General features: G+C 34.8%; 1 protein-coding gene across 2 annotated transcripts in view; it reads right to left on the bottom strand.

Moving 5' to 3' along the window:
- The window catches only part of ANKRD13C (ankyrin repeat domain 13C), a 97,165-nt gene that overhangs the window by 41,897 nt on the left and 28,572 nt on the right, over positions 1-26,696 (bottom strand). For both annotated transcript variants that reach the window (XM_032426170.1, XM_032426162.1), the window contains exons 3-7: positions 20,946-21,050; positions 15,750-15,835; positions 13,412-13,457; positions 8,573-8,639; positions 4,054-4,198 (exon numbers count right to left, since the gene is read on the bottom strand). In XM_032426170.1, the coding sequence (XP_032282061.1) occupies positions 4,054-4,198; positions 8,573-8,639; positions 13,412-13,457; positions 15,750-15,835; positions 20,946-21,050 (449 nt within the window). The remainder of the gene's footprint in view (positions 1-4,053; positions 4,199-8,572; positions 8,640-13,411; positions 13,458-15,749; positions 15,836-20,945; positions 21,051-26,696) is intronic.

Below are 26,696 nucleotides of genomic sequence, written 5' to 3'. Positions count from 1 at the left end.
TTTTCTATTCTTCACCACCAAACTTCACCCAAATATAGTCCATTTCTGAATCTATGAGTCTATAGAAAAAAACAGCAATACCTTGGGATTGGGACAGTGCCATTTCCTTCACCCTTACAAGTGAAGAATGAAAAATCTTGACATTAATGCTAAAGCTATAAGAGGTGAAAATGTAGTCCCGGTAACCAAACTAATTCTGAACACAAGTTTCTAAAGAAAAACTTTGGCTGGCATAGGTGTAGAACTGTTAGGCATTATGTTTCAAATATACTATAAATCAATTAGGATTTCATGGGAACAATACTATATACAACACTGTTTATGAAGAAATTTGCTTTAAGTTTCAAAAACCCTCTTTTCAAATAAACTTTTGGAACAGAAGTCTTCTATAAATCATAGACTGACCATCTCCTAACCACGTCATTGAAAAAGATCAATTGTTAATTACATTCATTCAACAAACGTTTATTGAACAGTTATTATTTATGTATGTATATTAGGATAAACAACAACTATTCCCTGCCTTGAGGATTAATGTTCAAAATCTAGCTTTTCTATAATTTTTTAGGCATAAAATACACACACATATACCCTAAATACCAATCCTTTGGTGATCTCACTGATACTTTAACATTAGCTAATACTTACACTACTAGCCTTAATCTCTGGCTTCTATTCCATGCTTCTAGCTCACTTGTTGCCTAGTTAGCTATCCTGTTGTCTTTAATATGCAAGAGGTCAAATTATTTAATAAATTATCTGAGAGTCTAGAATAAAGGCTGGTAAACTACGCCCAGTAGGCCAGATCCAGTATACCACCTGTGTTTATAAATAAAATTTTATTGGAGTATAGCCACACTCATTCATTTAAATACTATCTATACCTATTTTTAGGTTACTAAAAGTGGAGTTGAATAGTTGTGACAGAGACCATCTAGCCCAAAAATATATCTAAATATCTAAAATATTTACTATTTCTCCCTTTACAGAAAGAGTTTGCCAAACTCTAGCCTGGAATGTACTGATACCCTGTATTAGGTACCAGAGAATATAACTAAAGGAACCACGGGGAGCAGAGGAAGAAAGCCATATGAATGAATATCGCAGTAGAAGTTCTATGGTACCAGATTTAGTGGGAGCATAAACAAAATAATGGTCACCTGGCAAAGGAGGAAGTAACACTAACTAGGTGCCCCAGAAGCATGGAAGTGCAAGAAGAGCATTCCAGGAAGTGGAAACAATGTGAACAAAGGAATGAAGCACTAAATAGCATGGTACATCTGAAAAACTGCAAAGAGCTCAGTATGAGGGTATCTCACATAGTAAGGTAAAAACAGGCTGGAAAAGTGCGCAAAGCCAGGTCACAGAAGGTTCCACATAATGTTAAGGAATCTGGATTTCATTCTTTAGGAAACGGATCTTTCAAAGTATCTTTAAGGAAGGCAGGTTTCATGAATTTGCTTTCAATGTTCAATCTATCTCTGATACGTGGGATAACTTAGAAGCAGACAAGAAGGGGACCAGGATGATCATTTATGAGACTTTCACAACAGTCCAGTTGAGAGATTATGAACATCTAAATTGTGGCAGAAAAGGTACGATTAAAAAGAGATAATTATAAGGCATTAGGGAGACAGAAAGGACCACACCTGTCCTCTAATTAGGAAACATGGAGTATAAGAAAATATTTCAAAAATAACTCACAGTTTTCTGGCTGAATAGAGAATAATGTCATTCATCAAAGGAAGGGCAATGGGAGAGAGGGAAGGTTTGGAGTTTGGAGGGGGAAAAAAAAGAATTAAGTTTTAGATGAGCTGAATTTTGAGGTACCTGGGAGACACACACGATATCCATTAGGAACTTAAGTAGATAGGTCTCCATTCAGAGATCTATCTAGGATAGAAATATATACTTGTGGATCATCAACCTGTAGTAGGTAGTTCGAGATGTAGGAATGGAAGAGATTATTCTGACAGTTTGTAAAAATGAGAACCACATTGAAGGTACATCAATATTCAAGAGATGGCAGAGAAAAAGAACAGGCAAAGAAGAATAAGAAGAGAAGGGAAAAGAACAACTGATCAAAGTCAAATCCTAAGGAAATGAAAATTTTAAGAACTGAGTTACCAATAATAGACCAAGAAGTCTGATAAAGACAGGGTTGAAGCAAGTACACTGATTTTAGCAAATGACTCAAAACTAACATCATCTAAAACCCCAAACCTATACATTTCCAAATCTTCTAATTCTATCATTGGCACCACCATCATTCCACTCTCCAAGACAGAAGCACTACACTTAGCCTTAAATCTTTCTAATTCTTAATTCACTACACTCAAACTATTAGCAAATCACAATCTCTCATTCTTGGAAATGTAAGTCATAGTTTCTTTAGGTATTCACTGCACCATCCTAGTCAAGAGCCTTATCACTTCTCAACTGTAGAACTGTAAAGTTCCCTGCCTCTCATCTCTCCCTTTTCCCAGTCCATCTTACATACTAGTTGTGTGATCTTGGAGATGTCATTTAACATCCATAAGCCTCAATTTTCTAATCTGTAAAATGGAGATAACAAAACTATTTGCTCTGACAGATTATTTTAAAGATTTAATGAGAAAAGCTGTAAAGCACTTAAATTACTTGTGGATCAAATCAATACCTTATTTAAGAATCTATAATTCTCTGTTGCCAATTACAGCAGATCCTGTTATCTTATCTGGCTTTTAAAGCCTTCCATAAACCACATTCCCACCACAGTCAGATCTCTTTTCTGTCTCTCAAACAGACCATTCTCATTCCCACTTCCCTGACTTTATTCATCCTGTTTCCTCCCCAAGGAATACCTTCTTTTGCTTGCCCTCTTCCAATCTAAATCTTCACTGCTCACTGCTAGTTAGGAAACTATTTAATAGTACACACAGAACATAATTAAGGTCTCATCAATAGGCATGGTAGTAGGAAGTTCTAAACTGAGAAATATTAAGGAAGGAGCCACAGGATGTGGTGAATGACTATGTAGGGAAATGAAGTGATGAAATATAAAAACAAGAAAAGCAGGGTGCCTGGGGGGCTCAGTTAAGCATCAGACTCTCTATCTCAGCTCAGGTCTCAATCTCATGGTCATGAGTTCAAGCCCCGTGTTGGGCACCAGGGGAGAAGAGAAGAGAAGAGAAGAGAAGAGAAGAGAAGAGAAGAGAAGAGAAGAGAAGAGAAGAGAAGAGAAGAGGGGAGGGGAGGGAAGGGGAAGGGAAGGAGGGGAGGCAGGAGAAGGGAGGGAGGAGGGGAGGGAAGAAGGAAGGGGAGGGGAGGGAAGAAGGAAGGGGAGGGGAGGGAAGAAGGAAGGGAAGGGAATGAAGAGAAGAAAAAAGAAAAGCAACAGTGGCAAAATAAAATGTTGATTTAAAAACATTTCTAAGGCTATCAATGATATATAGATACAGGGAAAATTTTTCTTTGGTTTATAGCAGGGAAAGGGACATTCACAGAACAAAGGATAAATGATTTTTCAATGGTGGTTATAAAGGCAATACCAACAGGGAGATAATGATGTGACAGAAGGAAGATACTTTTGTATTCTAAGAGGGAAAAGATAGAGAAAAGTAGCCAAAGGTTAAGGACAGTAAAAGAGTACAAAAAAGAGTACAGACAGACAGCCAAAAGAGATGTTGCTATTAAGGAGATGGAGATGGTCAGCAACATTAAAAGAAGCTAAGGTAGCAAAATAATAAATGGTAAAAGAGCCAGGACAGGTTCAACAAATCAGAATTACAAATGAGAACTAAAAGAAGTTGGAGTTCATTTAACTAGGAGATCATCAGTGAATTATGAGCAAACGGTCCCAATGGAATGGTCAGGATAAAGACCAGAATATTAAAAAACAAAACAAAACAAAACAAAACAACTTAAAGCTAGTAGTAAAGAAATGAAAGCACTGGGAATGAACCATCTCACCTATACTTTATGCCTTTTCAAACAATTACACTGAGGCTTGGTTACATACATAGACTTTTTAAAAAACCATTTAGAGAAATACTGATAAGACGACATGCTCACCTCATGGTGTATTCGCTGATAAACTTTCTGTTCATTGTCTAATACTACAAAAGATTCAGAGGGTGCCGCATCCCCATTGAAAATGAAGCTTAAATCCCCTCGTTGGCACTTCATGTCAGTAAAGTCTATGAGAGTAGTGTCAAGCCTGTGAAAGATGGGTAGATGAGAAATCCTGACAAATAAAATTTTGATAAAACTCCATAATTAAATACTTTAACAAGCTGTTGCTTCTAAATTCAAACCAAGATGCTAACACCATATTTCAAAGTCAAACTTAGAGTAAAAGCTATAGCATTTTACTTAAAAATACTGAAAGAATATTTAAATGTATATTCCACTTTTCCTATATTTCATTTCCTGAATATATACTTTATTAATCCAACAAGAAAAAGATTGTTTCCACATTGTTCAAGTATTTCCCTAACTATACCTTGGTTCCCTACCATTGCCCTTGCTGCAGTGACTCCATAAAAGTTACTTCAACTGTGAAGGGCATTAAAGGAAAGCAGACTTGTCTAACATTCTTTGATCCCAATAAAACCATGCTGCTAGCTCAGCAGAGTATATAAAGAGGGTACAGCAATGGATGGACCACATTCTTAAAGACTGCATGTCCAGTCTTGCTCTTTTGATCTACATCTATGCCTTAGGCCTAGCCATCAGATACCAAACCTTGCTTCATCCTTCAACTCGATAAATCATTTAACTTACTCCAAATTCTTGTCCTTTCTGTTTGACTTCCCAGGTTCAGATTAGCAGTCTCTTTCCCATCATCTCCGTAGCCTAAAAACCTTATGGATCATTCATGTGCCAAAGATTCATGGACTCACACACTTGTGTGTTCAAGGTACTCTTTGGTAACCAAGACCTGGCATGGTCTAGGCCAGCGGATTGGTCTCAAATAAATTCCACAAACCACTGCTTGCTGAATTTAGGGAATGCAGTAGAATGGAAAACTTCACAAGCACCCCAAAGTGCTTCAATCTTTCACTAGGCTTTATAGGAGATCACATTAGGATCTCTCTTACTGGCTGCTCAAAACACAGTACTTAATCTAAAAAATGGGTTAACACAGCTGTTAAGAGCTGCTGACCACACACCCTAGCTACTGAGTTTTTAAGAATTCATTACTTCATAAGTTATTCAATTCTCATCCCAGACTAGGCAAAGGGAATGAGCATTCTTGGTTTCCCTACACAGAAAAATCTGAGAACTGGAATATATCTTATATGCTGCATCAAAAGAGTAACTGGGGTTACATATAATTTATCAACAAAACTAGTACCTTTTAAAAGTGAAGGTAATACCATTAAAATTTTGCCAGGACAATAGGGAGGAACCAAGAGTAAACAGGGAAGTAAGGTTACCTTATGTACAAGGGCCTCCTTTCTGAGCCATATAAAATGTATACACCCCCATGGGGCACCTGAGTGGCTCAGTTGGTCAAGCGACTGCCTTCGGCTAAGGTCATGATCCTGGAGTCCCCGGATCGAGTCCCGCATCGGGGGTCCCTGCTCAGCAGGGAGTCTGCTTCTCCCTCTGACCCTCCCGACCCTCCCCCCTCTCATGTGCTCTCTCTCTCAGTCTCTCTCTCTCAAATAAATAAATAAAATCTTAAAAAAAAAAAATGTATACACCCCCAGAGAATGAAATCAAGAAGCCCTAAAAAAAGCAAGTCACCAACTCCTGTAGGGGTGAATCTTGCCTGCTGCTTTATAGCTGAATTCTAGCTCCTGGTCCACCTCCAGGGGTCTGCTACTGTACTAGTGCCTGTACGACTAAACGTGTGTATGTGGAATAAGAGAAAATAATGCCAGCAAAAGAGGCTCATCTGCCTCTGCAAGATGTAGGCTACGGATAATATCAAAAAGGAACAGATCATTTTATATAAGTGGTCTATCTGGACTTCAAGCTTCAGCTACCAGGGAACTCCACACCCCACATAAAAGAGGGAATGAAACAGAACAATCTCATGTCTCCATTTCCTTCTTGCCTATTCTGGATGAAAGTGGTAATGGGTTGGAAGGGGTGGAGATAAGAGGAAGGGGTGGAGATAATGATAGTGAAGGAAGAGATGCACAGAGAGACAGAGACAGAAAGACAAAGACAGACTGACATGGTGACATTTGAACCCTTAGATATAGCCACACCTAAAATCACTCATAGTCAACTTTTATTTCTTTTTTATAACTTGCAACTGAAAGGAGACTGCCCAGTACATTTTCTAGAATATCCCTGACATATTAGATGGCCTACTGTATTACACATGCCTCATAATGATATAATTTATCATGATGGTATTTTAATGTATTAACTAGTCCTTGCTTTAAGCCTTTGAGTTTAAGTATTTTTAATTTCTGCCATGTAATTGGCCATGAAAAACAAACAAAAAAATTGTATATAACTGCAAAAATTTGAATAAAAAATGTTCAAATAAAAGAAAAAATCGAAACCGTTCTTTTTGAGAAAAAAGCTTGAAAAATGCCAAGTAACAATGAAAAACAATATAGAACCTTCCCTTGAGACAGGAAAAGCCTGAAATGAGACAAAGTTTGCCCTGATTATTTCAGTCGGTGGTTATAGATTACCTCATAATTATTAACAGTGAAAATGCTTACTAATATTCTCAAACAATAAAGTTACTCATACTTTCCTATTTCCACTCAACTATTCATTTCTCCTTGACACCAGAGAAGATATTTTAAATGATCACATGGCTGTCATGAAATAAAAGTAAACTTTAAAGAGTTCTTTGAACATATTTTAAAAATCAGTTTCATTTGAAGTGATGTTTTAAAAAAAACTGTCTCATGATGTTTACATTTGAAAGTTATTTAATGTTAATGAGATTCTTCTCATCTATGCAAAAAAACCCTTTGCCATACATCCTAAAACCCAGCCTCTCCATTAATCTGGTAAACTTTGGTAACGAGAGCTTTAGAACCTATCACATTTCTCCTTTATCCTCAGCTGCTTGTAAGTCCCAGGTCTGAGTGTCTTGCTAAATTATAGTAGCTTCCCCTTACTCTATATTCTCTGACACAATTATTCTCCCTCAAGCTCTTATTCTTATGTCTCTATTTTAACCATTTTGTGGTTTTATTATCTATATTTATTATGTAATATGCATATCATTTACTTTTAAAAGTCATATATAAATGTGAAATAATTTTTTAAAAGCAGCTTCTTCTTTCCTAAACCTAAGACTCAAACAGAACTAAAACTAACCTTTTTTTAAAGTAGATATGGAAAATAATAATATTCTCCCAAATTATCTACTACCTTTGGCAAGCACCTAAACATTGTTAAACTGATGAATAATTTTTGATGAAATCATAATATAATGTTAATAGGCTGCTGAAATAAATCTACATCATTATCAAATCCTTTCCTAGTTTTTCTTCTTTATTTTTTTGTATTTTGCAAGGTTTCCATAATGACCATGAATTTAATGTACATAAGCACTTCCATAATTAGAAACATCTGAAGAGGTTATTTTTTAAAAACAAAAACCAGAAACTTCTACCTTAATCAAATTCTACTGCTTGAGAACAATTACCCTAGAACTTACTTTCAACTAAAGATTATCTCTTCACTGTAACTCAACATAACTCATAATAAATCTCAGAGCTGACTTTCTAAAATTTCCGCTTTGTGACATGGTGAGAATGAACAGGAAATCAGAGGTCCTGGCCCAGCCATTAATTCACAATATGCTCTTATAAAAATCACTTCACCTCTCTAAATTTTCTCATCTATAAAACAAAGAGTTTTTATGAGATCATCTCAAGATATTTCCAGTTCTAGACCCTTACATGTCCAAATTAATATTTTGGAGATATGGGGAGATATAGATTTATAAAATTATTGATATATAATTTATAAGTACACTAATATACATATAAAAGTTGGCATATTCACTAATATTATATACATCTTACATATGTATAATTTATAAATACACCTATATTAATATAAAGTTTAAGATATAAAGAATGATAAAAGTAAAATTCTGAAATGAGTAAATACCCATCAGATCCAAAAATCAATCTTAATTTTAAAAAGAAAAAGAACAAAATTAAAATTAGCCTTAGAGTGTTCACTAGAAGGAACAGATGATTAGATAGATGCATGGATAGACAGAGGAAGGAGGGGTATGAGAGGGATGGAGAAAAAAGGACAAGAGTTGGGTCTTCCTTATGTGTCTCCCTATTCCTTAAAAAGTCAGGATCAGAGAGATGATCATCTTAAATCTTCTCATTTTAAGACCTTTGTGATCTTCACTCTGTTTGCCTTCTATTCTGCAGTTGAATAAGAATTAATACCTTTGATTTAGTCAAGATTTTATCTTTGGTTCCTTCTCTATAGGATGTCTCAAATAAGATAAAATATTGTGAATATATTACAGCATGTTTAAGTTATAAAATAATACATCTAAATGTAACCTATTAATGCAGAAAGAAAAGCTTCCTCTAAATCTCAATTTTCTGTTACTCAGAAAAAAATCAAATCACCTTACCTGATATTGATACCTTGTTTGTATATTTTACATGCATCAGAAGGCAGAATTCGGGAAAGTAAAGGCACTGTATTTTTAAAAAGAAAAGATAAAAAATAACTACCTAAAGTTCTGAGACATTACAAATTTCTTAATTAGAAAAACAGTAACTTAAACATTTTATTAATAATTTCCTTTAAAATAGTATTTTTCCGCTTAAAAATGATATATAAAGCAATTCTGAGCAACTTCAAATATTTACTATTTAACTGTAATTGCTATATAGTTCACCACTCTGCCCACCCACCCACCCACAAACACACACATGAATAGCAGAGTCAATACAGTGCCACTCTTGGGTACATATTGTAGGACATTATTATAGAGGAGAAAAGTGCCTTATGACAACTAAACCATCCTGAATGGGTAACCCGATGAACCTGGATCCTTTCTGATCCTTTAAATATAACCTCATTAAATAGTAGGAAAGTAATGCGTATTAAAAAAAAAAAAAACATTTTTAGAGCTAATAGTCTAATTTGAGTTTGAATTCCAAATATGTGACCTTGGTTACTTAAACTCACTCTACCTCAGTTTAAAACTCTGTAAAATGGAATCACACCATTTACCTACAGATTTCTACATCCAGTGTTGTCCACATTCATATCACAAGCGTATTCTGAAATTTTTTATTATTTATTATCTGCTACGTTTTGGGAAATACAAGTTATTCTACTGATGAATAAATCTGCATACAGACTATAATAAGCTACCACATACTTGAAATCAAGATCATATCACATATACATAGGTATATAAGAATGTGTGTATGTATAAGATATACTACATGCGTATTTTACAAAACTCAGTGTTATAAAAAGGAGTGATTAAGTCAACCTTAGTTAGAAAGAAACAAAAGCTTTAGAGAAATTAAAGGCTAGTTTTTTAGTTAACTTTTTAAAAAGCATCAATATTTTCTAATTAACATAAAAGGTATATTAATATATCAATGTCTTTTTTAAATTCTTAGAGGTCATATAATCCAAAATGATTTTCAGCATTAAAGACAGTTTTCTAGACATTTTATTGTACAAAAATAAGAAAAGTTACTGCCCAAAGGGAATATCAACTAACAGTTACCCTAGTCAAAGAATATAAGAACTCATTTTCTTTTTTTTTAATTAGTTTCAGAGGTAGAATTCAGTCCATTTATCAGTTGCATATATACAATGCTCATTACATCAAGTGCCTTCCCTAATGCCCATCACCCAATTATCCCTTCCCCATACCCAACTCCCCTCCAGCAACCCTCAATTTGTTTCCTAGAGTTCAGTATCTCTTATGATTTGCCTCCCTCTCAATTTTCATCTTATTTTTCCTTCCCTTCCCCTATGTTCATCTGTTTTGTTTCTTAAATTCCACATATGAGTGAAATCATATGGTATTTGTCTTTCTCTGACTTGTTTTGCTTAGTATAATACCCTCCAGTTCCATCCACGTCATTGCAGATGCCAAGGTTTCATTCTTTTTGATGGCTCAGTAACTATTATCTGATAAAAAATTTTTCCTTATATGAAACAACAGAAGTTGAGAACAGCAATAACAGCATTTATCTTATATAAATGATCAAAGCACTTCTTTAATGCTCTTTAATCAAGATCTAGTTTTCCTGTCCTTAAGTATTTAGTAGAGCATGAAAAAGATAATTAAAAGACAGCACTCTAATTTGTTAATTTAACTTAATTTATTGCATCTTTTGAAGTAGTATGGTAATCTGCAATAACAAAATTTAGAATTATATATCAATACTTATTTATCAAAAATCAGAAATGCAGGAACAGAGAAATACAGAGATTGAAAAGCAAAAGCTAATAAAAAGGAAAAAAGGAATATCATAGACAAAAAAAAAAAAGCTTTCTTCTAGATTTTAATACATTCCAAAAATGGAGCAATTTGCATTTTCCCAATTCTGTGATGATTTTTTCCTCCCTCATATAAACTGAACAATCAGGTTCTCTATATCTTAAGTTATCTCAGGATAATCTGAGAGTTTAACATAGCACTACAAAAGTAGCATAATTCACTGAACTGAAAAAAGAAGAGTCTCTAACTTTTAATTTTGGTTTTGCTGTCATTTACACCTTGATCTTAAGAACAGTTTCTAAACCTAATGTTTTCCATCCACAATACACAAATAATAGTCTCAAATACAGAATGGATATTCTGTGGATTATGAGATAAAGAAACTTTAAAAACTATTAGTTTTTCTGTTTAAATGTGCCAAATACACAAAGCTAAATTTGAAGTCACGATTATTATGATACTATAAATTATTTAATGCTTTTATAGTAAGTATATAAAGGGCTTCCTTCAAAAACATAGTTTCATTTCATCCACATCAAAACAAAAGCTTGCAATATCTGGGGCAGATATTATCCCCATTTAAAAAGGAAGACACTGAGGCTCAGGAAAGATATGTGATTTGCCACATCATATAGGAGCCAGTACTTTTAATTCCAATTTAAAGCTTTTCTGTATCTAAAAACCTAAGCTGGAATAGTTTGGTTTACTTGCTATTAACCAAGTCTGAGGCTATTTTCAGCCAGACACTAAATATAACACTATGAGAAAGAGTGTGCATGATCCACTACCTCTAATTAAACCTAATCCTGGATCTCAGTATTTCCTAACTTCCCCTTATTTCTGGGTTGCCCTTTAATTTTTTAATATCAGGGTTATTTTTTAAACAAAGTGTCATGTTTATTTAGCATTTTATGTTTGCAAAGGGAATTTATAAGTTCTTCCTTCTTCTTCTTTTTCTTTTTTTTAAAGTAGGCTCCATGCCCATCATGGGACTTAAACTCACAACCCTGAGATCAAGAGTCGTATGTTCAATCGACTGAGCCAGCCAGGTGCCCCAATATTAGGGGTTTTGACAATGGAAAGAAACATGCCTAAACTCTAGAAAAAAGCTTACTAATCAAATCTAACAATAGGGATTTATCCTGTGTTTTTTTAATCCAGTGTCTAAATTAAATCTAGTCAATGAGCTTAGTTTTTAGAATAACACATGACATATAACCATTAGGTGCTAGTAGTTTTGACATGAAACCAGTAAAATCCTTTATCAACAATGAAACAGATGTGCTAACTTTTTTGCATCAAAGTCAAGTTCCCAAAGAAGCAATATTTTCAACAAATACCACGTGGTTATGTCATGAATTTGATTATGCAACATTTATAATGTTTATAACTATAGATATATGTACAATTTCAGCAGTGATTACATCCATTTTTGTTTCTTCATATAATTGAAATGTTACTTTTAAAATATTTTAAAACATTTGCTCAGCAAGATAAATTGACTATTTTAGAATTTAAACCACTAGCAATTTCTTGAGAATCAGTTAGAGCCAATATACTCAAGGGACTATCTTGAATATAAGATTGCCAAGCAGGCCTGAGGTTTTTACAGATGGAAAAAAAGAAAAATGGGTAAAAAAAATGGTATTTAGGCTTTACACCAATCTGACTTGGAGTTCTTTTATTTTACAAAGATATTACAAACCTCTTTTTCTCTCAGTGTTCTAAAACACCTGGACTCTGAATGATATAGAAAGCATAAAGGCAAGGTAGGCCTACAGAGTAACGAAATCATGTGTGATTTTGATGGAGCCAAAACTAACCTAACAAGCTAGAGTTGTAACAATGTTGGAAAAAACTGATTACATTAGAAATCAAAACTTTACATTTAGAGATTAAACACACTACAAAAATCTTATTCATTCATGCTATATATTATTATGTAATTGTTAAAATAAAGTACTTCCTCATGAACTAATATGGAAAGATGCCTATGATATATTATACAGAAATGACAAACTGCATGATGATATAATGGCATGATCCCATTAAAAAATAATTCTGAGGATATATACACATATATGTATGTATTTGTGTGTATATACACGCATAACACTTGTATAAACTTTGAAAAGGGTTTGAAAGCATTCACGTGAACAGTAACAGTGATTTTTATAGTTGTCAATATCTGATTAGTTTGATGATTATTTTGGGGATAAATATCACTGAGCATTCAAATATCTTTATATCATAGAAATTAATTCAGATGCTTTAAAAAACGCATGTAAGCTCATCATATCCAAGCCTATATATAGACTACACTGTTTTTAAGTCTTCAAAAAAAAACCCAAATTTAGTTGTTTTAGTAGTTGCTTAATTAGTAAAGGTCACTAGGATCAAACTCCTACTATTTAGACATGAAGGTTTTCTCCCTAAATGGACTGAGGTTTAAAATAGGGAGCAGGGAAACTTACCTTGTCGAGATAAATCATTAAATGACTGCAAAATATCTAGGGATTAAGGTTTTATAAATAATTGAAACAGTGTGCAACCAAACAGTATGTTAAGAAGTAGCTATATAGTATATAATAAAAGTGGCAAAAATGACTGAAAGATGACAAAATATGCAAAATCAAATAATGTTAACTGAATTCTTCTCATTCAGGGATCTAAGTATTATATTTTGAACCTCCTTAAATTCAGTAATCTAATAACCCTATAATTATTCTCTTCCCTTTGAGAATTCCTTGTATTTATTAAAATATTCAAGCCTTCCTTTTGTTAAAAAAAAAAAAGATAATTTTCAATCTTAAAAATAAGACTTTTGAAAGTTACTGATTAGGTTGGCTTTATTACCATTACATTCAATGTGATGAAATATATTTAATTTTCCTTAGAGCAAGTATCAAATTTGCTAACATTTCTATATAATAGCTATTTTTGACTTGCATTTCTGCATGTGTACATATTTTACAGTTATACATAGCACACTCTTACCCCAGCTTTGAAAATCCCAGTGAAGTTCCAGATAAAAGTCACCTAGCTGAGAAACAAAATAGAAATAATTACTGAATGCACCTTAGTTTAACAGTTCTTATATCTGTTGAATATTTGTTTTTTTAAAAAAATCTATTATCACTAAAGGTCTATAGACAAGAATAAAAAGTAGTTTCAGTTTTTGGAACTGGAGGGAAAAAATATGGTTAAATTACTTAAAATAAAACATTACAATAGCACACACTATTATACTTACCTACAAAGGAAAATATGCACCAACTGTAGATTTTATAAGACTATTTTAACCACATTGAAACATATCTGAAACTGACAGGCATTTAAACTGGTATCAATAAATAGTTCATTTCTCAGCATAACTAAAATAACAATTAATAACTATAACTGTAAAAATAGCTAATAACTTTAGGTGTGTTATAGAATATAACTTCCAAAATGACTATTTGTGAAGCCTCATAATGGACTAAGAAAATGACACTCTGAAATAGAAACTTTTTTCTATAAAGTGGTAACATAAGTTTACTAAATCTGAAATATGAAATTGCATCATAAGAGATGTAAGTTTGTATTTCACAAATTAGAAGCTAGACAGCAAAGCCTATAACTTAAGGAAACTACTGTGATCAAATATTCTAAAAAAAAAAAATTATCTCTTGAGATATAAAACCAAAAAAGCATACTTCAGAGGAGACACAGTTAACATGATAGGTATAGGTCTATGTTCCACAGTTCTTTCAGACATCAAAAATACACTGGACAAAAATAAGAGAAAACAAAGCTCTCTTCCTTCCTGTGTCAGCACACCCAGCTCTTACCATCATGATGTAGGATAGACAAAAAGAGTTTTGTTATATAAAAAAATGCTGTTCCTGGAGCAGATAGTGGCTTCAGCTCTTAGGGAATCTTCCAATCCAAAGTACAAAGGAAAAGTATTGCCTTTAGTTATGATCTACCTCCTTTTCTCTTAGAGCTCTTATCTAATTGATTGAAAACAGTAATTCTTTATCTGCTTTCCTAGTTCAAAGTAAACGGTGCTTCCATAGGATTATATTTATCCATTATAATCAGGGTATTTTGTTTTATCATTATTGCTTAATTGAAACAGGATTTTTACCATTTCTTGACTTAATAATCAAGCGATTAGACTGCCTTTAAAAAATGCTAAAATTAACAAGTCAGGAAATGACAGATGTTGGCGAGGATGCAGAGAAAGGGGAACCCTCCTACACTGTTGGTGGGAATGCAAGCTGGTGCAGCCACTCTGGAAAACAGTATGGAGGTTCCTCAAAAAGTTGAACATAGAGCTACCGTACAACCCAGCAATTGCACTACTGGGTATTTACCCCAAAGATACAAATGTAGTGATCCAAAGGGGGTACATGCACCCCAATATTCATAGCTGCAATGTCCACAATAGCCAAACTATGGAAAGAGCCAAGATGTCCATCAACAGATGAATGGATAAAGAAGATGTGGCATATATATACAATGGAATATTATGCAGCCATCAAAAAAAAAAATCTTGCCATTTGCAACGACGTGGATGGAACTAGAGGGTATTATGCTAAGCGAAATAAGTCAATCAGAGAAAGACATGTATCATGTGATCTCACTAATAGGAGGAATTCTTATCTCAGGAAACAAACTGAGGGTTGCTGGAGTGGTGGGGGTGGAAGGGATGGGGTGACTGGGTGATAGACATTGGGGAGGGTATGTGCTATGGTGAGCACTGTGAATTGTGTAAGACTGATGAATCACAGACTTGTACCCCTGAAACAAATAATACATTATATGTTTAAAAAAAAAGAAGAAGAAGAAGATAGTAGGAAGGGAAAAATGAAGGGGGGGAAATTGGAGGGGGAGACGAACCATGAGAGACTATGGACTCTGAGAAACAAACTGAGGGTTCTAGAGGGGAGGGGGGTGGGGGGATGGGTTAGCCTGGTGATGGGTATTAAAGAGGGCACATACTGAGTGGAGCACTGGGTGTTATACGCAAACAATGAATCATGGAACACTACATCAAAAACTACTGATGTAATGTATGGTGATTAATGTAACATAATAAAATAAAATTAAAAAAAAGAACAAGATGATAAGAAATAAGATTACATACTTTTTGAAATATTTATTGTCTGACAAATTGGTTTGTTATTACAGGGGATCGAAAAATAATATCTGGGCACAGTGAAATAACCCCACAAACTTTTAAGGTATTATTTTAACATTAAAATTAACAAGTAAAATGAAAAAAAAAATGCTTAAAAGTAAACTTATAATTACCCTTTAGGTACAAGACTGGCAAAGAGATAAGGCCTACCTCTTTTAGGGCTTTTAATAATCGAGGTCGTTTTTCTTCAACACTTTCCCTGGATTGCTGCTTAAGCTTCCTTAAAAGAGCCGTAACTGAAGTTTAAATTAAAAAAAAATTTTTTTTAATAAATTTCACCATGCTAGATTGTCAATTATAGCTCAATTAAAAAAATTTATACAAAAAACCCTTTTTTGCCATGTTAGAAAACACCACTAGTTTATTATACAAAGACATATATCGATATAAACATTATAAATAAGTTAATAAGTTTAATAAAACTGTTATGAACTCCAAGGAAAATTGAGAAGAGATACCGCAACATGAACTTACATTCACACTAGTTTTCTGAGTTTTTAATTATCAGTGAGGATGTACCTGAGTGAGCCAAGATTAACTAATCTCAGTCAGATGATTCAATGTCCTGTTGTAACACTGATCTAAAAGATCTCAAAGACAGATCTCAAAAATGCCAGTGGATATTACTTTTATAAAAATGTAATTATTTGTAATTGTTACTGGGTGTATCTGTTCTTTTCTCCCTAGAGGTTGTACTCTCAAAGACCACCACATAGCAAAAAAAATACAAAAACGAATCCTCTTTTACCCATGAAAAGAACTTCTGAATCTAATAAAACCCGAAGCCCTCCATAGTGTTTTCTCAATATTCAGACTGAGATTTAGACATATTGCCTAAGTGCAAACCACAGCTTTACTAATTATTAGCTACATGTAAATGGACAAGTTACCTAATTTCCCTAAATTTGTTTCTTTTTTTCATTTGTCAAGTAAAAATAAAGTAAAATCTATATGGAATTTCTGTAAAGGCTCAATATAAATTGCTTACTACTGTGCCTGCAATTAAGTAAACATAATTTTTACCTATTAGAATAAAGGTCTAAAATTGACTACCAAAAATCAATCAGTCCCTAACATTTATTGAAATAAGGGAAAATATTAGACTTAAATGAAATAAGCCTAACAAAAGATAAGAAGATAGAAAATATGCACTGGGGGAAAAATATGTACATCACTACATGCTGACTTCCTCCTAGTCCTGACATATTTTTCACATACATACATACTTATGTGTGTATATATATATATTCATACACATTAAAATACTATTATTTTTACTATTTTATAATATGCATTCTTATAAACTACTTAAAGCCTTATGTGGAATACAGAAGCAAAAGGTAAAAAAAAAGAAAAAGAAGAAAAGACAGCAGTGAAAGCTTGGACCAGGTTTGTTTTGTGTGCAATGGCCAAATAAGGAAAAGCCCAGAGAATAAACTGAAAAACAGTGGAATCTATTCTTACTTTGAACCACAGTTCTAACCATAACCATAACTGTATCTTAAAAAGTAAAAAATCAAAGAGCAAATTTAAATTACTCATGGTCTTCTGGAACAACAGAAGAGGCTGAGATGAGAGCTAGAAGCCAAGGTGTGGGACCTCATCTCATCATACAGTCCTACAACTAGCTTTATGACCTAGGTCAACAGTTTCCAAATACAAGTCTACATTTCAGCGCCCAACTGTTCAAGTTCCCAGTGATATGCAGTAAAATGAAAAAAAAACTGGGAACCAGGTTGGGGTTTCTTTTTTATTTATAAATTATATACTTTTTTCAATTTAAGGACTATTCTTTCTGGTATTTTTGGTTTCAAAATGTCTTCTTTTAATGAAATGGTGGTCACAGAAGAAAGTAATTAACTTTTTTAAAGTTTTTACATGCTAAAATGAAACGTTAGCTACTCTACATCAATCCTCAAATACAATTTTTTTCTGGTCTGTGAAATCCAAATAGTCTGAGAACTAATGACCTGTATAATCATTAAAGTTCTTTCCAGATTCAAATTTACACGAATCTGGCTAACCTCATGTTTGTTATAACTTAACTTTAATATCAAAGCTGTATTACCCAAATGTAGTAGAATTCTTTTTATAATTCTTCTCCACTATAAGCTCAAGTATTTTAATAAATCTTCCTTGCCTTCAAGGAAGGCAATTTGCCTTCAAATTCAAACAAACCTCTGTGAATGTAAGGAATGAAAAGAATTCAATTCATAAATAGAAAAGATATCTTAATGAAAAGCAGAAGTCATATTTTTCACCAGGTAAGTATATTGAAATTGAACGCATGCAGTAAATAACAATTACATTAAAATGGCCAAACATTATAAAAAGATAGTGACAAAGAGATTTACATTACATTAAAAAATAACGTCAACTCAAATTTCTTACAGAAACAGAAACAAACATTCAGAATGCAATTATACAAAATTAGCAATATGTTTTTGTGGAATCAGGATTTGTACTCCCATACTGTTAAGAAACACATAATGATGACTGATAATAAGGATAAAATTAGCTTTGGAGGATTTGGATGGTATTAGAATTCATACAAAGACTCAAATGAAGAACTCCAATAAACCACAACTTATTTAACTTTCTCTTTCCTTCTTTTCCCATACAAAGTACTTTTTTTTTTTTTTAAAGATTTTATTTATTTGTTTGACAGAGAGAGAGATAGCGAGAGCAGGAACACAAGCCTAGGGAGTGGTAGAGGGAGAAGCAGGCTTCCCGCTGAGCAGGGAGCCCGATGTGGGGCTCGATCCCAGGACCCTGGGATCATGACCTGAGACAAAGGCAGACGCTTAATGACTGAGCCACCCAGGCGCCCAACAAAGTACTTTTTAAACTATTCAGTTGGTTGTGCCTAAAACCTTTCGAACTATGCCTTCCTGCTCCAAGAATCACTTAAATCTGTATTTTCTGCCCTCCACTTCCTTCTATGCTTCAGAATAATTATTTCCCACTTCTTACTTAGATGGTTCTGTGGACATACCATAAATAATTCAAACTCAACAAATCTAACATCAAATTAATTAAATCCCAGACTGACACCTCTCTGATACTGACCTGGGCTGATGATCGCTGTTCACCACGTAACCATCATAAGGCAGAAAAGCAACATAATCTTGAAATTTTATTAACTCTAAAGTGAAATAATTCTTTTTTTTTTTTAAGGTTCATTTTTTAATAATCTCTACACACAACTTGGGGCTCGAACTCACGACCCTGAGATCAAGAGTTACATGCGTTTCCGACTAAGCCAACCAGGCTGCCCCCACACCAAGTGAAATAATTCTAAATAGTCTCCGAAAAATATAGTATCATCTCACTGTTCTGTAGCACAAAAACATCAGCAGAAATCAGACCAAAAAAGAAAAAGGTCACAGTTTTTGCTAATAATTTATAATATCAGATTATATTTTGCTAATTAGATAATATTTCAGTAATAATTGTATTAGATTATCTCTGATTTTTCAAATAATGTAATTTTCAGACCCATTTAATACCATTATAAATATATCCATATATTTATAAATATGTAGCTTAAGAGTTGTTAAATTTACTATTCTTTAAGTTAGCAGTTAAATATTTCCATCTCATGTGATGGGAAATAATTTTTAAAAAGCACTGAATAATTACGGATATATAATGATACAATGATTGGCCATGGAATACTATTCAGAATGTGTATCTAAGACATCACTCTATAGAAGAAAATCACTTTAAAAGCAGATCTCAACTACTATGGGCCTCAATCTTTTACATTAAAATCCAGTAACTGATTTTCCAAGAAAACTGTTTCTTGACCTTCCCAATAGATTATAAGTTCCTAAAGAGCAGAGACTATGTCTTCATTCTCCACATCTTAACTATACATACATGCTTTATAGTAAGAACTAAATAAATATTCACTGACTCTAAATAAAAGTTAGGTGAAAGCTACATAAGTCTCAGTGTAAGTCAGAAACCCAGGAGTCCATCTGGTTTCCTCTCCATTCTGCTAATGGGTTAGAAACATCAGAGAAAGTTCCTTTAGACTGGTTGCTGCAACTTTTAATTTATTCTCAGTTTGTTAGATCTGTACATTTTTTTGTCTTTTCCCTGACATAATTCTAGGATTATTATGGTTTCTTACTCTCAGAGTCTCTTGATTTTGTCCAAAAAGGACAACTGTCAATGAATAACTATATTTGTGTGTGTGTGTGTATATATATATATATATATGTATACACACACACACTCATATAATTGTTAAATCATCACAATTTTATCTCATTAAATCCTAAGCCCAAATGTAACTTCACCATTAAAAGCTGCCCAAAATGTGCAGAAAGTCCACAAAGATGTAGTATGTGGATTACATATAAAACTAAAACATAAGAGCCCAAAATTTGGCATCAAATAGAACTAAATCCACGTAACATCCCAAGAGTGTTCAATCTTAATGCACTTCTTTAATAAAACTGCCCAATTTTTACTGTTCCTTCCACAAGTCGAGATTTCATTATTTTCAACCTCAAATTGTAAAAAGATATTACCAGAAAGATAATATTCTCATTCATCCAGATTTAAATTTTATAAAATTTTCAACTATTGAGATGTGCTTGACAAAAATAAAACCTGTATACGAAGCTGGAAAAAAAAAAAAGAAAACTTAGGAATAGAAGGAGGGAAGATAGAGTAACTGAACACTTTGTATACTGTGAGAAAACATGTGACTTTTTTTGAAATTCTCAAAGACAAAAACAAAGAGACTTGCTTCTCTCTTTCAGCAAAGCCTATTCCACCAATTAAAGCAAAAAGATAACTGTTATAACACACTGTGATTATTTTCGGTTCCAATTAATGTTCTATATAATTAAGTAGCTGCCAGAAAGCACAATCAGGTCTCAGTGCTTTTTTTTTTTATGATGTTATGTTAATCACCATACATTACATCATTAGTTTTTGATGTAGTGTTCCATGATTCATTGTTTGCGTATAACACCCAGTGCTCCATTCAGTACATGCCCTCTTTAATACCCATCACCAGGCTAACCCATCCCCCCATCCCCCTCCCCCAGTGCTTTTAAAAATCCTTCATATTGAATAAATAAAACAATGGAAGAATATCAGTAGAGCAGAATACTGTAAAAGAAAAAAAATATATAAACAATATTCCTCAATTCTTTTTGTATACTACCCAATATCCAAGTTCCTAAGTCATGAATAATTCACATGTAAGTTTATAAATAACTACAAATATTTCATACTATGGAAAGTTACACTAAATGAAAATTATATCAAATGCATCACTTCATATTTTTAGAGTTTATATCAAAAACAATAATTTATATTGCTTACTCATCTGTCTATCTCCATAGCTGATGGCTTCCGCCAGCGGGCTCCATCCCTGAGCATTTTTCACCTTTACTGGAGCATTGTGAGCCAAAAGTAAATGGGCACATTCTGAAACATAAAGTGGTAATAATATCAAACATCATGCAATTTTTAGAATCTCTAAATATAAAAATCATTTAGAAATTTAAGAAACCAATGTAATATAAATAGATCTATAATATAAACACTGTACCATAAAGAAAAATTTTTAAAAGCCCTATATATCTAAACAAGGTTATTTCAGATCCTCAGATTCAAGAAGTATCCATTCTATTGCTTAAAAATAAATTGTATCTCTCCAAAGAAGTACTATGTTCCTTAATAACTGTTCCTAAGAGTATTTTGAGAATATTTCCACCAACCCAGGATCCCCTAGAGTAATTTACATCAAAATTCTACTAATAAAACTCAAAAGAGGATTTGTATGTATGTAATGTCAAATGGAAGGTTCCTAATTTATTTCAGAAAAAAAAATGTGCTTTCAAAAGGACCAGTAATGTTTCCATAAACCCTTATTTTTCAAACGTTACAATTCTTTTACTTCAGGAAAACACCCAAAAGAGGAAAAAATCTGTTTATGATTCCAAGGACAAATCTGGACAGTCTTTCTGGTGATCAAAAGAAGTCTAAGGTATAGACTCTTCTACAGGCTGAGGATACTCTTCTTAAAAATTAGAAATAAAAATTATATTAATAGACAAAAATATCAAAACTGAGGCTCATGGAAATTTAGGATGTCTATCCATTCTAAATTTCCTAAATGAATGGTTCATTCAATCAATCATTCAGCAAATATTTACCAAGTGTCTATTATATGCCATTTCTAAGCACTAAGTCCTTGATATAAGCAGTGAGAAGAAAGACACATCTTGCTATCAGAGAGCTTACATCCTTTATTAGAAGAAAGTAAGTAAACTAATAAGTAAAAAAAAAATTTGATAAGTGCCTTTGATAAGGGCGTTATGACAGTGTCACGTACTTGAGCACAGGTGGAAGAAGAATGTGATTCCTAGTTAAAGAAGGTATAACTATATCAGCATATAGCACTAGGAATAACTATACTGAGTTTTATTAGAATAAAGTAAAATAAATATAGAAATTTCACAAAGGTGCTTAAGAAAGTCTACAGTAGTATTTAAGAATATAGGTACAAGAGGGGCTCCTGGGTGGCTCAGTCGGTTAAGCGTCTAACTCTTGATTTTGTGAGATCAAGCCCTGCATAGGGCTCTGTGCTGGTGTGTTCTGCTTAAGATTCTCTCTCCCTCTGCCCCTCCCCCCAACCTTCTTTCCCTCTCCACCCCCCTAAAAAAAAGAGGGAGAGAGAATATATGTATAAGAATGTATATTCTAGCAGTTTATAATGGCAAGTATACTGGAAACTAAATGAATATCTACCATGGGGGAAAGACTGACTAATGGAATGCATCTATACCACTAGAGTAATAGCCAGCCATTTTTTAAGAATAGTGTCATATCAAAAGGACATAGGAACCAGGCCAAATGGTCAGCTACTGGCCACATTTGGGAAACTGAGCATCAAAAAGAATAATGATCAGTTATAACACATTAAACTAAAAACAATCAATTACAGAAAAATGCCAGCTAATAAATGTAGAAGAAATGGCAGAATTTGAAAATCAGTATATTACAACACCAAAGTAATAACTGATTTAGGCAAATGTCCTCAATGAATGCTAAAGCCACTATGTAAAATGCTATGGTGCTGGAAAACAGGATATTCACATGATACCAAAGTATTATCCCAAGATCACTTACTAATTATAAAGAGAAAAATGTTCCTCTCTAGTGAAGATAACAGGAGATCATCAGCCTAAACAAATGACTAAACATGGTGGCATTAATAGTGGCATAACTTGACATTATATGTTTCTAATGTGATGTAATATAAAGTTCATAACATCACCTATGCAGTATTCTTTCCAGAAATATTTAACTTGAATCAAATCAAGCCTTGATACCTAATTTTCAATTTACAGAAAAGATACATGATAAGGAACAAGTTAAATTACAACATGAGAAAATAATCAGGCAAATCTGAGATGGGAGACGTTCTACAAATTGATTGGGCACGCTATTCAAAAAGTGAAATACAAAGGAAGAAAAACAAGCAGGCAAACTTTTCTAGATTAAAATAAAGTGACATAACAACCAAATGTAATGAGTAAATCTTAATTGGTTCTTGATTCAATATAAAGCACAAATAAAAGAAATTTTTGGAACTGGAAAAATTAAAATATGATTAGATATTAGAGATTATAATAATATTATTAATTTTCTTAAGTGTGATAATGATAGGGGTGCCTGCGTGGCTCAGTCGGTTAAGCATCTGCCTTCAGTTCAGGTCATGACCCCAGGGTCCCGGATCGAGCCCATGTTGGGCTCTCTGCTTAGCAGGGAGCCTGTTTCTCCCTCTCCCTCTGTCTGCCGCTCCCCCCTGCTTGTGCTCTCTCCCTCTCTCTCTCTGTCAAACGAATAAAATCTTTTTTAAAAAAAAGTGTGATAATGATATTGTGGTTATGAAAGAGAATGTCCTTATTCTTAGAGATGCAAGCTAAGGTATTTGGTGGTAAAATGTCATGATGTCTACATTGAACTTTCAAATGATATAGCAAAAATAATATATACAACACTAAGAGAAAAACAGAGCAAATATGATAAAATGGTAACAACTACTGAACCTAGGCAGAGAGTATCAGAATGTTCATCGTGATCATCAAATCATTCTGAATACCCAAGAACTTGACCTGAGGACTGACAGAACAAACTACACAACTAGAGGGAGAGAAAAGGCCACATCAAGGAAGGTGGGAAGTGCAGAGAAGCCGTTTGAGAGAGAAAAGGATCATGGATGCTCGGGAGGGAAGAGAGCCCTGGTTACAGAGAAAGGTGAGAGAGTGGAGCACACAGGGATAAGCACAAGGAGACTACTTCCCCAAAGCCATTGGCTGGGAAAATGAGAGGGGCTGATTCTCATGAGGTTTTGCACTCAGCAGGGCTCAAAGACTGGAGTTCTGGAGGTCCCTGGCCTTGGCTGGCATAGAGACCTGAGGGTACTGCCCTACTACTGGAGAGAAAGCAGGCAAGCAATCCCTGGGAAGACAGCACAATCTGAGGATCACCTAGGGCACGTGGGGGAAGACTGTTCACTCTTCCTGGAGCACATCTGTGACAGCACTGCCTCTCGGTGGACAAAGGAGCCCGCGGGCACCATTTCATTCCCCCGCCCCTCAGCGTTAAGTGCAGACACACCTGCTGAGGGCGGCTAACCCGGACACTGGACACTGGCTGTTTAGCCTGCTTTGCTCCAAATACCACACCCCTGCATGCTGGCACCACTGCCCTTCTAGGTCAAACCTGCATTGGTTCCAGGGCAGCAAAACCCTTACGCAGAAGACCAGCACAGGTCCCCGCCACACTGGGTCCCTAAAGTTTGAAGTTTTAAAAGTAAGCAGGCCTGGGGGCACCTGCGTGGCTCAGTTGGTTAAGCATCCAACTCGTGGTTTTGGCTCAGGTCATGATCTCTGGGTCCTGAGATTGAGCCCTGCATCAGGTTTATACTCAGTGAGAGTTTGCTTGAGATTCTCTACCTCTCCATCCCCCTCTGCCCCTCCCCCCACTCATGTGTGCACACTCTCTAAATAAATAAATAAATAAATAAATAAATAAATAAATAAATAAAATCTTAAAAGTAAGCAGGCTTGGCTGTGATAGAGCCCAAAGTGCATAGTGCTGCTCCAGGCAGGCAAGCAACCTGGAGACAGACAGTGTGAAAACAAGGATCTCAAAAACGTCTAGGACACATGAGGGGAAATTATTTGCTTTTCTGGAAGGGCTTCCCTGAGAGTAGCAGACATGGACTCCCCTCTCTGGGGACAAAGGAGTTAGCTGGAGCCATTTCCCTCCCCTGCCCCTCAGCATAAACCAACTTCAGTAAACAGCACAGTGCCAAGATTGGCTGCCTAACCTGCTTACACCAGATCCTGCCCCACCACGCTCTGCTGGTGCTGCTTTTCTCAGGCAAGTGTGCCTAATGATCAGCACAGCAGGCCCCTCCCCACAGAAGACCAGCACAGACCCACACACACACCACGTCTACCAACCACAGTTCTGCAAAGCTTCAACTCTACTGGAAATAGCATCAGGTCTCATTTAACAAGCAAACCAGAGCACGCCCAGTTAAAACCTGCCACACTCTGGCCAAGGTCCAAATGCTGTCCACTGCAGGCAAGGAGAGCCTCTCCAGAGGACTGACCTGAGGGAAAGGGCAGAGAAAACACAGCAGCATAGTGCAGGCAGCACACACCAGAGGCACTTCCTGAAGCACCAGACCCTGGACATTGTATGACCTCTTCTTCATAAAGCCATTACTCACAGGAGCAGGAAACATAAAAGGATTTTCTAACACAGAGAGGAACACAGAGACCTATACAAAATGCCAAGATGGAGGAATTCATCTCAAAAGAAAAAACAGGAAAAGGTCACAGCCAGAGATCTAATCGAAACAGATATAAGTAATAGGCCTGATACAGAATTTAAAGCAACAATTATAAGAATACTCGCCGGGCTTGAGAAAAACATAGAAAACATCAGGAAGACCCTTACCACAGAAATCAAAGAACTAAGAAACAATCAGGCAGAAAAGAAAAATGCAATATCTGAAATTCAAAAGTGACTGGATGTAATGACTACAAGGATGGAAGAAGCAGAGTAATGAATAAGTGAAACAGAAGATAGAATTATGGAAAATAGGGCGCCTGGATGGCTCAGTTGGTTAAACATCTGCCTTCAGCTCAGGTCATGATCCCAGGGTCCTGGGATCGAGTCCCACACGGGGCTCTCTGCTCCGTGGGGAGTCTGCTCCTCCCACTCCCTATGCTCCTCCACTGGCTTGTGCTCTCTCTTGCTCACTCTCTCTCTCAAATAAATACAATCTAAAAAAAAAAAAAAAAGGAATTATGAAAAATTATGAAGCTGAACAAAAAGAAAGAGCAAAGGAACACGAGAGTAGACTTAGGGAATTCATTGAATCCATCAAACGTAATAACATTTGTATCATAGGAGTCTCAGAAGAAGAGAGAGAAAAGGGAGCAGAAGGTTTATTTGAGGAAATAATAGCTGAAAACTTCTCTAACCTGGGGGAAAAAAGATATCCAAATTCAGGAGGCACAGAGAACTCCCAACAAAATCAACAAAAGCAGGCCAACAGCAAGACATATTGCAGTTAAATTTGCAAAATATAGTGATAAAGAAAAAATCCTAAAAGCATCAAGACAAAGGAAGTCCCTAACTTACAAGGGAACACCCATAAGTTAGCAGCAGATCTCTCCACAGAAACTTGAGAAGCCAGAAGCCAGTGGCATGATATATTCAACATGCTGCATGGGAAAAGTCTGCAGCGAAGAATACTCTATCCAGCAAGGTTATCATTCAGAACAGGAGAGGTAAAGCGTTCCCCAGATGAACAAATGCTAAAGGACTTTGTAAACACTAAACCAACCCTGCAAAAAATATTAAAGGGGACTCTTTGAGTGGGAAGGAAAGACCAAAATGACAAAGACTAGAAAGGAACAGAGAAAATCTCCAGGAACAATGACAAAACAAGTAATAAAATGGCACTAATATGTACCAATAATAATTCTGAATGTAATTGTACTAAATGCTCCAATCAAAAGACACAGGGTGTCAGAATGGATT

Source organism: Phoca vitulina, unplaced genomic scaffold (genome assembly GCF_004348235.1).
Source record: "Phoca vitulina isolate PV1807 unplaced genomic scaffold, GSC_HSeal_1.0 scaffold2, whole genome shotgun sequence".
NCBI lineage: Eukaryota > Metazoa > Chordata > Mammalia > Carnivora > Phocidae > Phoca > Phoca vitulina.
The sequence above is the reverse complement of the archived record's forward strand: the minus strand, read 5'-3'. Positions and strand labels throughout refer to the sequence as shown.